This window comes from Xiphophorus hellerii, chromosome 20 (assembly GCF_003331165.1).
Source record: "Xiphophorus hellerii strain 12219 chromosome 20, Xiphophorus_hellerii-4.1, whole genome shotgun sequence".
Taxonomy (NCBI): Eukaryota; Metazoa; Chordata; class Actinopteri; order Cyprinodontiformes; family Poeciliidae; genus Xiphophorus; species Xiphophorus hellerii.
In genome coordinates this window covers 12016258-12031296 of record NC_045691.1, presented here as the reverse complement: position 1 = coordinate 12031296, position 15039 = coordinate 12016258, and the positions used below count along the sequence as shown (strand labels likewise).

Sequence of the window (15039 nt, the reverse complement as noted above, 5' to 3'; positions counted from 1 at the left end):
ACAAACGACACTCAATGCTCAAGTATTGAGCCTTTTGTTGGTCTATTTGTTCTTTTCAGCCAAGAATCAAGTGATCATAAAAACTGGTGCTGATGTCTTTTCACCTTGCACTTCAACTCGGATCCGTTCCACATTTCCATACCTGATCATCAGAACACTTGATAAAATATGCAGCTTGTTGTCAGTTGTTTTGTTTCTTGTTACATTGGTAGACCTTTTATAATCAACTCATCCCCCTCAAAATTTGAAATCCTTAAGATAAAATGTTGTCAACGAGCCAAACTACTGCCCTCTAGTGCTTCTGAAGTAATATAACACTGGGCTGAACTGAAACATTTTCTACTGCATCAATGTAACTGTACAATAAATATATTTAAGAAACAATTTAAAAATAAAATCCAACTTGCGAAACTCTCCACCTTTGTTCTTAAATGCTTTACAAGAGGAAACCAAGAGGCTGGTGGTTTTGAGCATTTCACATCTTTATTTATGCATTTTTTTTAAACAATGTGGCACCCAGGTCTACAGTCTCAAAGAACGTGCACAATTTTTTTTTTTTCTGTCCTGCAAATAAAAAATAAAATAAGTTCTGAGTTGAGCAAAGCAAAGAGCAGGAATTTAGTGTTAACTCACAACCCTTTTCTTTGTCTCCTTCATACGGGTTCACTCCTCAGCCTCATTTACATTTATTAGACAAAAATTCAGTGTCCAGAAGTTATTTCCACTTTGGTAGTTAAAAAAAATAATTCTTCCATTTAAAACAAATATTCCAACTTTTTTTCTTTTTCAGTATATATCAATTTATACAAAAGAAAAAATTGAGGATAACCCTCTGATCCTGATCCCTTGAGCCAAGCCCGAAACACATCCCCCACCACCCCCCAACAAAATCCTCCAAAACCAGCAAATAATCAACAAATGATCTGAGGACCAGGAGAGGGGGGAAGGGCGAAAATACAACGGAATGACATGGAGGAGAGGAAACATGACATGCTTTGTAATACACATCTGAATAAATTAATCTGAGTGTTAGAACATTTGTCTTCATAACCAAATATATTCTGTGATAGTGCAGCTACAGCTACGTCTTCTCATCAGGTGACATTAAGTGTTACAAGCACTTCGGATGCACTTCAGTTGAAGAAGGTGACACAGGGTGAGGATGCTGTGTATTCTTAAAGCAAGTACATGAAAAACCCAACAGGTAGGAATAAAAAGAAGATAAAAATCATGTATATAGACAGAATAAAACAGTCACTCTATTCTTACTTTTGATACGTTTTATTTTTCCTCTTTTCCTGTTCAAAGAAAAAAATAAATGACTGTACAGAACTAAGTCTATATGCCCTAAATCAGAGTTTTCCAACTCTACTTTCTGTCATGGCAAAAAAAAAACAAAACAAAAAAACTTAAAAGGAAGTGAGAAAACAAGCCTAATAACATTAAAATCTGTAACTCGACTCAAAAACAGAATTAAAAACCTAATTTTCTGCTTTTTTTCTTTTTTCTTTTACTAAAATCAAACCCAAACAAAAAAAAATAAATAAGGAACTCAGCAGATCAAATCAGTTGACATGATTTCAAATGAGAAAAGAGGATGTACATTATATAAACTCTGAAGTTGTATAGTTGCATTGCCTGAATTTTTACGGTAGCCAATGATATAAAAATGTGATTTAGTGCAGATGCTGTGTCTTATCAGTTGGCTGCCAGTCCCGTGGCCTCAGAGGAAAGCCTGGAGAAAACAGATACACACCCACAGAGCAGGGGAGGAGAGAGAGCATGCAATCAGACAGAACAGAGAAAACATCAATATTTACTCTACATTATTACATCATTACCATATAAACCTCTGGAAGGAGGTCATCTGGCTTTATACACCAGGAAATGTGCTCTTACAGAAACCCGTTACATGTCTAGCTTGGGGGGGGGGGGAGTGTTACAAATAAAGATACATCTTAAGTCAGCAGCTGATCTAAATCTGGCATAATCTGAATGAACTAGCAAAGGGACTAAATAATCAAAAACTTAGTAAAAGGGACTCACGCTACTTATGGTTACAGATAAAAATAAAGCTGCACAGGTTTAGCGGAAACTCTGCAAAACAGGAGCAAACAGCTTAGTTCTTCTGAAAGCTATATGACAACTATTTTTTGATTTTTGGCCTTTTTGTTATTTAATTGATTTACAGAATTTGTAAAAATTACAGGTCGGCACATAATTATTCTGATTTAGATTTTGTGCTGTTTTCATTTAACAAGAAAGATTTTCTGGTTAGAAATGACACCAACATTACTCAAACATAAAATATTGCTCAAGGGTTATTTTTTTTAAATAGCATGTTGAAAATAATGAATACCTTCCTCAATAATCAATTGAAAGGCCTTAATTCTCTAATCAGTTATGGTAACCTAACCTTTTCTATAATTAGTGTCCAACTTTTATGTCCCCAAATATATTACTGACTGTATATTACATCTTTTGCTAAAAACTCCTTGCCCTCACAAATATGGGAAAACATGATCCTATTTATTTGATCTGATTCAATTTTACTCTTTTCATGCAGAAACCAGGGTAAGCTTATTCAGAGTTCATTTCACCCACACTGCAATGTTTCCAGACAACTTTTCACAGATGATGTAAATATATGAGGATCAATCAAAAATGCCTCAAGTGGGACTTTGACATGATTCTGCTCTTGTTTTGCTCCTGTTTTCAAGTTTAATAGATAAACTTATGAGCTAAATCCTAAAGCTCTCAGAAATGTATTTTCATCTTCTTGAGATGAGACAAAATTACCTACATAAATCTGGTGCCTTATTATTAATCATTTCTTATTGGTAAGCTAAAGTAGATGGGTCGTTTTAGATTTTTTTAATAATCAACAAAATCCAAAGCATAATTTGATACCTGAGGGAAGATTTACTTTGATTTAAAATTACTCTGTTTTCTTTTTTTATTTTTCTTAAATCAGCAAACAAATCACGAGACAACCCTTTTTGTAAACTAACAACAGTCACGTAAAAATAACGAGAGAGAAATCAAATTCCACAGGTACAACGTGACATCTTAAAGGAGCCGCTACCTGAGCAGAGCTTACACAACGAGAGAGAGAGAGAGATTCGGTTAAACTACTCCCTGTCCATGCTAAATTCAAAGTCCTTGAAAAATATAATGCACTCGACATGTCACATTTTAAAGAGACAGGTAGAGTCAAGCTACAGATATTTTATAAATATGGCGTTAACCATCTCTCTGGCTTGGTAACAGGGGGCTGCTTTGTGCTGTAAGCGAGGCATGGCGCAGCCAGATACAAAAGCAAGTGCAGGTACAGACAACAAAGAGCACTGTCAGCACTTCAGGAGGAGATGACTTATGTTTCCTTCATTAGTAAGGGGAGAGCCTTCGCCTTTTGGACTTGGAGCCCAGCTCGGGGGCCACTTTGGGCTCAGTGGGAATTGGGTGTGGGGGGTTACTGGCCCCACTGACAACATGGAGGGCCAGGAGAGGCAGGGGCTTGAGACTGAGGAGACTCGACACACAGGCGGGTGAGCTGGGGAGCAGGGAGTCGGTGGAGGAGCAAGAGGAGGAGGAGGAGGAGGAGGAAGGAGGTGGCCCTGGAGCCAACAAGGACAGAGGGATGGAGGCTGTAGGGGGCGCCACACAGGAGGAAGAGGAAGAAGAGGAGGAGGAAGAGGAGAAGGAGGAGGTAGCGGCAGAGGAGGTGGTGGTGGTAGTAGTAGTAGTAGTGGTAGTAGTAGTAGTAGTAGAGGTGGAAGGAGGGCACAAGCTGGTCTGTTCAGGGTTCAAGGAGGAGGAAGAGGAGGAGGAGGGAGGAGGTTTAGAGGACTCTACACTGTAGAAAGAGAGACAAGGAGAGAGGGACAACACAGTCGGGATGGGTCACAGGGCAGGCTGGTGAGCAATGGGTGAGGGGGAGGAGGAGGGGAGATGGGGTCGGGTGCGGGGATAAAAATCACTCAGGGATGCGACCAAAACAGCAGACGTGTTATTAGTAATTAATGAGTTAAACTAGGAGTGGAACGACTCATCATAACTGTAGTGGTGGATCAATGTGGGAGTCAAGGACGGGGGAGGGGGAATATTAACAAATACCAAGAAAAAGAAAACACCATTAGCTAAGTTATAGAAAACTGAACAAAGCTACTGAAGTTTAGTAGGTCAGAAGATTCTTGCAATTGTTTTTTTCTCTCTTGTAAAATTGGAGGTAATTTGATCCAACACAACAGCATGACCACATTTAAACCTGTGCTTTCTATTCACATGTTAAATTAAATATCTGCAATGAGTGACAGTTTTACCACTATGGGGACGTCGTAATTATGTTCGGATTATCTCACCTTGCATTGATGAGGTACTCTGCCAGACTGATGCTGGCGGGCGAGCCTGTGATGGTAACCTGCCGGTCAGTTGATCCATCCACTGGATTTGCGATCTTGATCTGGGCTCCAGACATTTGCCTGATCTCATTGATCTTGGCTCCCTGGCGGCCAATGATGCATCCAATCAGCTGGTGAAGAGAGGGACGAATGAGGGGAGAAAAGAATAGAGACACAAATGGACAGCAGTTTAGAATAACACTTCTCCAGCATGGCCTAGTTTTGACAGAAAATTGTTGAAAAGAAATCTTTCTATCAGTGATTCAGTGATTGAAGCATTAGAGGTTTTCTAGTTTCACAAAATGTCTGCTAGTAAACAAAGAACTCATCGTGCTATGGTGAGAAAATATGTTTTGAAAGCTGTCCCAGTCCCACAGTTGGACCGTTTTTATGCACATCCAGTCAGGAGAGCTGCAGAGATTTCAGCTCCTGGTTTTTGGCACCTTTTTTTTTTTTTCAAAACAGGGTGCATGGACAATCTAAATACTCTCCAATGAGCAACTTTTAAAGGCTTATGAAAACCACTTTGTTTCATATATGTGTGTTGATGTGCAGACATTGAGCAAAACCTAAAAAATAATTTTACTACAGTCCTTTTCATTCACATTTAATTGTGTAGATAAAGTGTATGTCTAAATTTAAATATCTAAATAAAACAGACTATAAATAAACATCATAATGGTAAAGTCTCTACTACTAGATTTTGGCTAAAAGCTATAACAGTTGAAACATTGCTTTCAGTAACTGAACTAAGACCTATTTTTATTCAGTTCAAGTTCAGTCTCATTCCAATTTTTATTTTATTTTCAACATGCACAAACAAGGACAGCTTTATTTTATGACTTAGCAGGTTAAAAGTAATATTTTAAAACACAAAATGTATTTTGACTTAATAAAAACATTGAAAGGTTTATGGAAAAAAAAAATCACAAATCTTAAGATATTTGTTTTGGAAGTAAAGGTAATCATTTAGATTAGATTATATGGTGCATATATTTCAATCAGTCTCCATGCACATAAAAATGTACAATTATTCAACAAAAATCAGATCAAACTAATCAAATTCTATTACATATTTAATTAGAACCAAATTTAACACAAAATAGATCATATTCTCAGACACTGCCAACATATTTTTTTTTAACTTTGGTGATTAATGTAATCCCTTCATAAAACTAATGCCCCAAAAAATCTTCAGCAGAAATCTCGCTTATTACTAAACTGACAACAGTGTGTAAAAGTAATTGAATGTCTGACTTACATCATTTGGAATGGTCATCTCATGTGAACTAGTCTGAGCAGAAGCATCTATCCCTGACAAGAAAAATACATCAGTAACTCAAACAAGCAACAACATCCTAACTTTTTAAGGCCACACAGTGACATGAATAAGTTTCAAATACAGTTTGAGCTGAAATTCTGACAGAAAAAGTCATCGTTTTTTTTTCGGAACTAATATTTGACAAAAACTGGCAATAAAACCTCAAACAAACTCTGTGCAACTGTGGATCTTCGTTGGTATAAACCTAGATGCATAAAGAAAGCAATATTCTGGCATCTTTGTTCGTGTTTTCTAATATTTCAGACAATAAGATGCAACAAAGTCCGGAAGTACAGACAGTTTTCCATATCTGACTAAACTTGAGTAATACTTGAACCTAATACCATTCTTTACCAGAGTAGTAAGCCTTGTTTATTTCTTAATATTGACATTGGTTAATTTTATGAGGTCTGAGTAATCTTATTATTCTAAACTGCAGCAAGAAAATATAATTTTTAAATAAAATAAATGGATACTAGAGCACACCAGATGTTTGGTTTTTTTTTTAAATGCTGAATTGTTTTATAGTGTACAGCAAAGCCCTCCCTACTTCAGGGAATGTGATAGTGACTGTCAACGTGGTGTGGCAATGCAAAACATTCGAGTCGAATCAGCTGGAATGGCGGCGTGAAAGCCCATGGGCCTTGCTGTGCTGCATACCAGTGAATCCCTGGTTGCCTGGTGCAATAGGGAAAGGGCTCTGCTGCATAGCCAGCTGGTGAAGCTTGGTGAGCTGTGGAGAAATAGCAGCAGAGGAAGACTGTGAGAGTGAGAGGAGGAGGCGGGGAGAGAAGAAACAGAGGAAACGGAAAAACACAGGAAGAGGGGAAAAAAACAGAGCACATAAAAATCACAATCAGTACAGACGGCTACACAAAGAAGCGCAAACAAAGGAAAACTTAACACACAAGACTTCGTTCTATGATCTGTAGATGTCTTATTCTCTCATAAGGCTCTCTCTATGTGTCTAACATAAGTCTATATGGGAAACCAAATCTGATTTCTTCTCTAGTCAGGCTCTACCTCTTGGTAAACTTTTCCTGCCATCTTTGGGGTAAAAACAAAGCTACAATACACAGTCCCTGTACAGAGGGGATTTCCTAAGCAAAACAACAGACTGCTTCAACTTAGCTTTAGGAGAGCGGAGAAGAAACTTATATGCTACATCTAAATCACATCAGGCCTAATAATCAATAATAATAATCAATAGTGATAGAATACATTTACGCAAACAACTTTTTGGCCTAAGAAGCATTTACGACAACTATCTACATGGTAAAAGATCCTAATCCAACGTATCTTTTTTACTTAAAGAAAAAAAAAGAAGAATTGATTGTATGAAGCAAAAACTGACCAGAGGACAAAGTGACAAAGGAAAAGACTAAAACAGTGTGTTTATTCAGGACAGACTAATAAATGAGACAATACTGAACAAAGAGGAAGAACAGGGAAGGAGTGAGCAGCAGGGACAGATTATTATTCATGGAACAGTGGAGAGTCTGGACAAACAAACAACAAATGTCAATTAAATTCGCTTCTGACTGCAAAAACTGAACAGATAGTGAGAAAAGTTACGACTCTTCTAAATGGTTGATATAAAAAGGACTGATGACTGCAGATTAAATGAAGGATAAACAAGGTACCTATAGTTATATGTGGAAAACACTGCATGGCTAAGTGGGTGATAATTCATTTTGGGACAAGGCTGTAATTATGAAAGGGAGTGGAAGTGGTGGTGGGGAGGATCAAGGGGGGGGAAAAAAAGTCCTACTGCACTTACATCTGGCTGTGGGATCGCGTGCTGTCCTTGTACAGCATAGGCCTGAAACATATGGAAACAAAGCTTTCATAGGCCTCTCATCTGGTTTTATTGGGTCACTTACTTCTCCAGGTACGTCACCATTAGATGACAACCAGATGACTCCTGCATATCAAAAGTCAACCTGATGATACTCAACAAGTATTAACATGCACCTCTTGTCCAAAGTCTCCACATTTCTTAGAGTAATGAAGTATTTTGTGACATTTCATTAGAATTAGAGGAAAAATCCAAATGGAAAATTATTATAAAGAATACAACACAGTACTTGGTAAGTTTAAAGACTTTGTAGCGTTAAGAGAACAAGCACCAGAAAGTGTTTAAGTTCAAGTCAAGATGAAAGGGAAATGAAAAACTAAAAGTCTTTGATCAAAGGAAAACATTAAAGGAAACCAAGATTTTAGAGTTTTACTTGTTCTCCAAGTTTTTAGTGATTCTCGATGCATCTGTTTTCTCAAGGTAAATACAAAGTCAAGCATCTATTCAAGATGAACATTATGTTAGCTCCTGTAAATTCACAAATCAAGGTTAAGCTTGTTAAATCATCAAACATACAAATATATATTTTTTAAATGGCTAGCAAAAAACTCTAAACCTCCTCAAGTCTTTTCAGGGGTTGATATAAGAGGAAATCAAACCCTCCATAAATAAACCTCGTGTCCGTCAGAGAAGCTGTTTATACCTGTCCGCCTGCAAAGATGACAGGTGATCCTGAAGGCTTGGGTCGGTAGGGGATGGTGACCCCCTTAGGGGGAGACTGCACAGGGGAAAGAAGGTGGGTTTTATTATAATATCTACTGCCTACTTCATGTTAAAACCATTAACTTTGAAAAGTAAAACTTTTTCTTAATATTCAGTCCTTTAAGATAGAAGGCAAAGAAAGTGATTGCAGTTTTTCTGGCTTTATAGAACAATGCATCACTGCAACTACAACAAAAACTACAGACAGTCACAATGTGGAAACTAAAGGTAATGCCACCGATCATTTAATAAATTAGCAGCTGTTTTTAAATCTTACTTAGGAAAATACAAGGTACATTTTGCAATATGTGATTAACTGCATGTTTAATTAAAATGAGCTCAATAATTTCCATTATGATGATTCATGTTTTTAGGTTTATTTTGTTTACGAAGACTGACAGAGACAGAGATTTATTGTTTTAGGTTGTTGTGTTTTATTTTGGTGATTTAAAATATTTTCCAGTTCTAGTATTAAGTGTTCTTTCCAAAATGAAAGTTTATTGGGTGACCTTGCATTGTTATGCCATTATCAATATATCACTTTGAAAAGGTTTTAACACTATATTATAGTTATATCACAACAATTTCTGCAACAATTTATCATCCAGCGAAATTTGTTATGGTGACAAGTGTAAGGGCAAATCTGTAGAGCAGCTGACAACAGGCTGGACATCCAGACTAAAACAACCAGCCTGTTTTTCTCTCAGTGTTACTCTATAAAGAGCAGAATCAATACATTATTTTGACAGGAGTGCAAATAATTGTTGCCTTTCTCTTTAAAGAAAGCAAACAAATGATCTTTTGCATTATTGTTTTAAATTTTTGCTCAAATACTATGAAACTGGGGTATTTTTCTGAACTTTATCTCACATTGAGAATCTCATACTGGCTTCAGTCAACATAGCAACATCTGCACCTGTCCGCTCACCTCAAGCATGACCACGCAGATCTGCTTAACACACTCAATTATTGACTGCGGAGTTCCAGCGATGGTGATGGCACGCTCTGTGGAGTTGGGAAGCATGTCTCCCGCCACTTGTACCTGAGCACCAGTTGACTTGACCGCACAAGAGGGGAAAAAATTAAACAAAACCTCATTAATGTTGATTTATTAAAAGTGTAACATGTAAAGGTGAACAGAATGCAGGTTTCACTGTTTTGATTTTAGGGCATACCTCTCGAATTTCTTTGATCTTGCAGCCACCTTTCCCAATGAGCGAGCCACACTGGCTGGCAGGCACTACGATGCGTAGAGTCACTGGAGGCTTGCTGGTAGCTGTGCTGTTTGTCATTGAGCTGCTGATATCCTGGTATGAAATATAGAAAAGTTAAATTAATACAGCTAGAAAATGGGATGGTCTCTGTTGATCTATAGAAGTAAAAAAAAAAAAACTCAAAGCAAACCTCTTCCAACTTCTCTATAATCATAGAGAACGCTTTAAAGATGGCCGTCGTCGGACCTGCCAAAGTGATGATCCGTTCAGGACAATTGCCTTCAGAGATGTTAATGCGAGCTCCACTCTAAACAGAAGAGAAGCAAAAAAAATTACAAAAGTATTTAGTAACTGTGAAAAGATCTGCCAATAATATGACTCATTGTAGTAATTAAAGAAACACAGTGAGCTTGAACGGACTAACCTCTTCTCTCATCTTCTTCACAGATTCACCCTTCTGTTTGCAGAGAATCAACGATATGTTTAATATTTATAAAAGAAAAAAACAACATTAAAAGAACAGAAAATCTTACCTTTCCAATTATACTTCCAACCTCCTGAAATTGGAAAAAAAAAATTGTAAGACATATTTTTCTTAATTCATCTAGATGAAAAATTATGTTTATATAAATTAGCCTATTGAAGAATTGGAGCTTGATGTTAAACTCTAAAACTTCAAACTAAAATGAATGTAGCAATCCAGGGTTCATTGAGTCAGTACTCAACAGGGGATGTTGCAATACATGTGTTAATACTGAATAAACCAGCATTAGCTAACCTATTAGTAGCTCTTGCAGAGTGGTTTAATATCTAAAACCAGATCAACACAAACTAGCAGAATTATTTACCATTAATGGAAAAGCTACAGAGGAATAATGTTTAGAAATTTGGGAATAAAACTTCATTTCAAGTACATTTCTAACATGTCAACGATTGCCAGTTTTACCTCAATATAAACATATTGGTGAGAATTTCTCTTAGTTGCATATATTTTTTCTAGACCTCAGGAAATAATGTCTACACAGGGTAGGGTTTGACAAAAATATAGATGAAAAACATATTTCTATTAATACAACACAATTTAGCACAGTTTTACTGTGGTAATGTTTTTTTAATATCTCACCAGTTTAGTGAATCTGCAGTTAAAAATACCAAGAATGTGCAGCTGCCTTTAAAACCGCCACACTAGGCTACAACAGAACTCACACCATGGAGCGTGTGCGGCTATGCTGTCAAAAGGGCCAGATGGCCTGGGGACAAATGCCAGGCAATGCCTCAGGCTGCAAATTTTTAAGCACGGGATGGTGCTAAAATGAAAAAAAAAAGAAAACAGAAAAGCGAAAATACAAAAAAAATCCATGGATAAAATGTGTATTACTAAGTCCAACTTCTGTACATCCAATCAGCATCCATTAATTAAAATACAAGGTAGATGTTGATTAAAAATGCACCATTAAGGCTTTCAATGGATTTGCCAATTTAGCACATAAAAAGAAAAAAAATGCTTTTTGATGGGAGAAGTAGTTTTAAATGCCCCTAACCTCTATTAGATTTTTAGTAATCTATAAAAAAAATACATCAAAGTATATTGCATTTGTTGACATATTTGTAGACTAAAATGGCTGGAGTTGTAAGTTTATACATTTAATGAAAAATTTTTAAAAATTCTGTGTTCACCAGCAGGTAAAGTTGATAAAAGGAAAATTTCAGCAACTGATTAGGTGCATCTCAAAATAGGCTTTAATAAGTACAGTATTTTTAAAAAAAAGGCCAGCAAAAACTCAAGATGAATGATAGTTGAAAAAAATGTAATTGCCAAAAAAGCAATAAAAATAAGAGGAATCATTTATTACGTAAACTGTTTCTGCATTGTAAATTTACATAACAAATTGTAAATTGATTGTTGTTGCTATTGATGAAGGATATTCCAGTGAAACCCATTGAGCATTTGACAGCCTATAGCTAGTCAAACACTGCACGCCCGGTATTTTCAGTCGTTATATTCAACTCCAGCTCAACCTGTATGAATACATCACACTGTAGGACTCGATGTTCGGGTGCAACCTGACTGCTCACACTGTAATACACATCACAGCCTTAAACCTGAAACTACAAAGAAAATGAGGAGCAAAACGGGATTAGACATTCCCCCAAGAATAAGAAAATGCTCAACAAAAACAAACTATGCTTCTTTAGCAATCCTCGCCATTCTGTGCGGAGAAACTTAAGCTTTCTATCGTTAAATAATAAATTGATGAATGTTAAGGTGAGAGAGATGTATGGACCATAAATTAAATATGGAAGGAGAAATGCTTAGGTATATATATCTTATGTTTCTTTAAGACGTGTGAAGTTTATAAACTCCAATACTTTAATTTCAGCTTCTTTTATACTGTCATGTCCTTGTTCAAATAAGCAACATTTAATTACAATGGTAATATACATTATATTACTTGTCTTACTAAATGACAGTTAGCCAGTTGTCTATATACTTTGAGTAGCATTCCAGTGAGTGACTTGAGAGTGTGAGCTTCAGGTACATGACGCTGCTTGCAACACTGCGTACGCCCCTGCAACACGAGGGGCATACGCAATTCGTACAATTGGTTTTTGGGATCTTGTTGTGGGGTGTTAATCGCTTCTCGTTCCCCCCTGTATACTACGCGATGCACGACACACGATTAAACTGAGACTCGGCCTGAATGCAAAAGATGAAACTTGAAAAAACTTGAAAAAAAGAAAATCATAAATACTGCCTTAAACAGGAGATCAAACTCGGTCTCTCCATTTTCTCTTGAGATCAAGGATTCCATTACCATTTACTTTCACTACTCCCCTTCACCTACATATCCTGTTGAACATCAGTTTCATCAATAAAGCATCATGCTGTATTAGAGTGTCCACGTGAGCTGCTGCTGAGTGATCTCACCTTGCCGTGCATGAGCAGCCTTATAGTAAGGGTGACATTGAGTCCGCCTTCAATTACTCCGGAGTCCATAACTGCAACTATAGTGGTCCGTACAGAAACTGAGAATCTTTGGTCACCGAGATGGATCTAAATAGCATAAATACAGAAAAACATCATTATGCATAAGAATGAAAAAGGAAATGTATGCTATAACACAGCAGTGTTACAGCAGTTTTGCTTCAAATTTTATTAAAAGTTCATAATTCTATTGGTGGATAAGTATTTCAAGGCATGGGAGAGTATTTAATAAACTCAGTAAATATTTTAAGAAAAATAAATCAGAAAATATTCACACTCCCTTTAAATTCATATTTCAGACTAAATGACAAACTTAAGTGATTTCTCTTTAATTTCCAAATATATATATATACGTTTATTATCAAGCACACTGATGGATACCACGAGAGAAAATCCTAAGCTTTAAGGTTTTTCTGCAGTTTTGTTGCAGGCTTTCAAAATGTGGATGAATGCTGATCCATCCACATCACCAGCTAGGTCGAAGGTCTTCAATAGTAAATCTATTGCCTCCAGGGGAAAAAATAACATATGGTAACATGCTAACTATGTTCGCTAGCCTTGAAACAAGTTTAGTAACAAACTGGTTGCCGTGTTTCTTCTAAAGGCTCATCTGGACGACTGTGTTTTATTTGCAACAAACATAAATTAATTCGATTTAAAATAAGCGCTAACCGCTTATTTTGAAGATTTAAGGAGAGATGTTAAATTATTAAGAAAGATGAAAGTCTCTTAGCCCTCTGTAGCCGTGCTAGGAAAATGAATGGAGTATGCATGTGCTTGTTAGCATATTTAGCTAGTTAGCTTACTTCGTCAGCATTACGAACAGATTCTAACTCGAATCAAGGTGAATTGAATTACATTGTTGTTATCTCTTAAGCAAAGGTGCTTGGTAAACTATGAAAATTAGTAACTAAAAGTGCCACAAGGGGACTCTCTGTTGTAGTTCTTTAAAATAAGCTAGGCTAGGCTAAGCTAGCCACATCACTCCGAGCGCAGATTGCGTGCTCATCGTCCTCACGCGGCCTATTAGCACGCTGCACAGGAGCGATTTGTTTCCGCTACTTCTGACCATAACAAATATGTTATAAAAGAAGAAACATCACAGAAAACTCACCTGCTTAGAGCGCTGCCGACTGATCGGGGGGAGGGTTGGGGTTGTAAGGGTAGAAGGGGAGAGGTTCGGGAGGGTAAAAACCCGGGGGAGAGTTTAGAAAGGACTCGGGGAAGAGGGAAGAGTGATGCGAGATCGAGCTCCACTCCTTTACACAAAGACAACAAAACTGTAACCTTTGAACTACCACCCTTCACCCATCACAAACCCTTACCAGCTCCAGCCAGGAGTTTGAACTGAAGATGCTCCAGACAAATATAACTTCATCCACATGTAATGCTACCATACGGTGAATAATAGTTACATTCAAAACAAATTCTAATTTTTGTTATTTTTTTAAAACGATACATAAACGTTTTGTGATTAAAAGTAGGTCACAACCAGCTGAATAAAATTCACATTGATCGTCAGAAATTACAAATTACAAAAATTAGAATATCTTAGTTTGATAAATAGTGTTCAAAATAAGATATTTAAAATTTAAAGACCAATGATGCTTAAAACAGCATTGCTCTGCTTAAAAAAATAAAATACATTTAAAAAATGCATAACAAAAAATATCCATAGAACATTTTCAAATTTTGTCAAGGTCCAACCACAAAGTAGGATTTTTTAAACTTTATTTTATAAATTTTATGTGATAGACCAGTACAATACAGAGGTTTATATGAGCACATTAGTGAATTAACAGCTTTTTAAAGACTAAGAAACACACCAGAGAGGGCACAAATAAACTCCTGGATGAGTTTAAAGCTTGCAATCAATTATCTGAATTTTAAAGAACATGGCTGACCCAACCGCAAATCTACCATAATATGATTGTTCATGTAAGCCGATAGACTTGGCAAGGATGAATCAATCAGAGAAGCAGCCAAAGTTACCATGACGACTTTGAAGGAGTTGTAGAGATTCTCAGCCTTGGTGGTAGAATATTATTTGTGTGATTCACTTTTTGATTTACATGCAAAACGGTGTGGTGTGTGTGGAGGAAAACAAACACTGCATGACACCATACATAACAATATGGTGGTAGTGGCACCATGGAGTGAGGAACCTTTTCTTCTGCAAACAAAGAGAAGTTGGCCAGAGTGAATATGAAGATGGATGCAGTTAAATATAGATCGGTTCTGTAAAATGTTATAGGTGGCCAAAGACTTGATATTTGAACAGATGTCAAGCTTCTAGCAGAATAACAACCCTAAACATACTGGCACAGCTCTAATGGACTGGCGTAGATCAAAGCATATTCATGTCTAAAACATCTCAGTCAAATACCCGACAACCTGTGGCAAGACTTGAAAATATATGCTCAAAGATGCACTTCCGTTCAGTCAGTCTGAGGTTTAGCTATTTTGCAAAGTAAATAGCGCAGAAACATTTGTAGATACATAAAGCAGGTAGAGATGTACCCCCAGTTGTAATTGCAGCAGGAGGTGGTTTAAAAAGG

The 15039-nt window shown here is 36.8% G+C and overlaps 1 protein-coding gene across 8 annotated transcripts; it reads right to left on the bottom strand.

Moving 5' to 3' along the window:
• Positions 1-464: 464 nt before the first annotated feature.
• On the bottom strand, positions 465-13769 carry LOC116710093 (poly(rC)-binding protein 2). Of its 8 annotated transcripts, none has more exons than XM_032548913.1 (13): positions 13596-13769; positions 12425-12550; positions 10029-10052; positions 9920-9952; positions 9686-9802; positions 9457-9588; positions 9210-9338; positions 8223-8297; positions 7502-7543; positions 6382-6481; positions 5662-5714; positions 4362-4531; positions 465-1735 (listed from the first exon to the last, which is right to left on the bottom strand). In XM_032548913.1, the coding sequence occupies exons 2-13, from the start codon at positions 12491-12493 to the stop codon at positions 1699-1701; spliced, it is 981 nt and encodes a 326-aa protein (XP_032404804.1). In that variant the 5' UTR covers positions 12494-12550; positions 13596-13769; the 3' UTR covers positions 465-1698. The 8 variants fall into 8 exon arrangements, with proteins under 8 accessions (XP_032404804.1, XP_032404807.1, XP_032404798.1 ...); XM_032548916.1 differs by having other exon boundaries at positions 6382-6454; XM_032548907.1 differs by lacking the exon at positions 465-1735 and adding an exon at positions 2877-3856.
• Positions 13770-15039: the final 1270 nt, after the last annotated feature.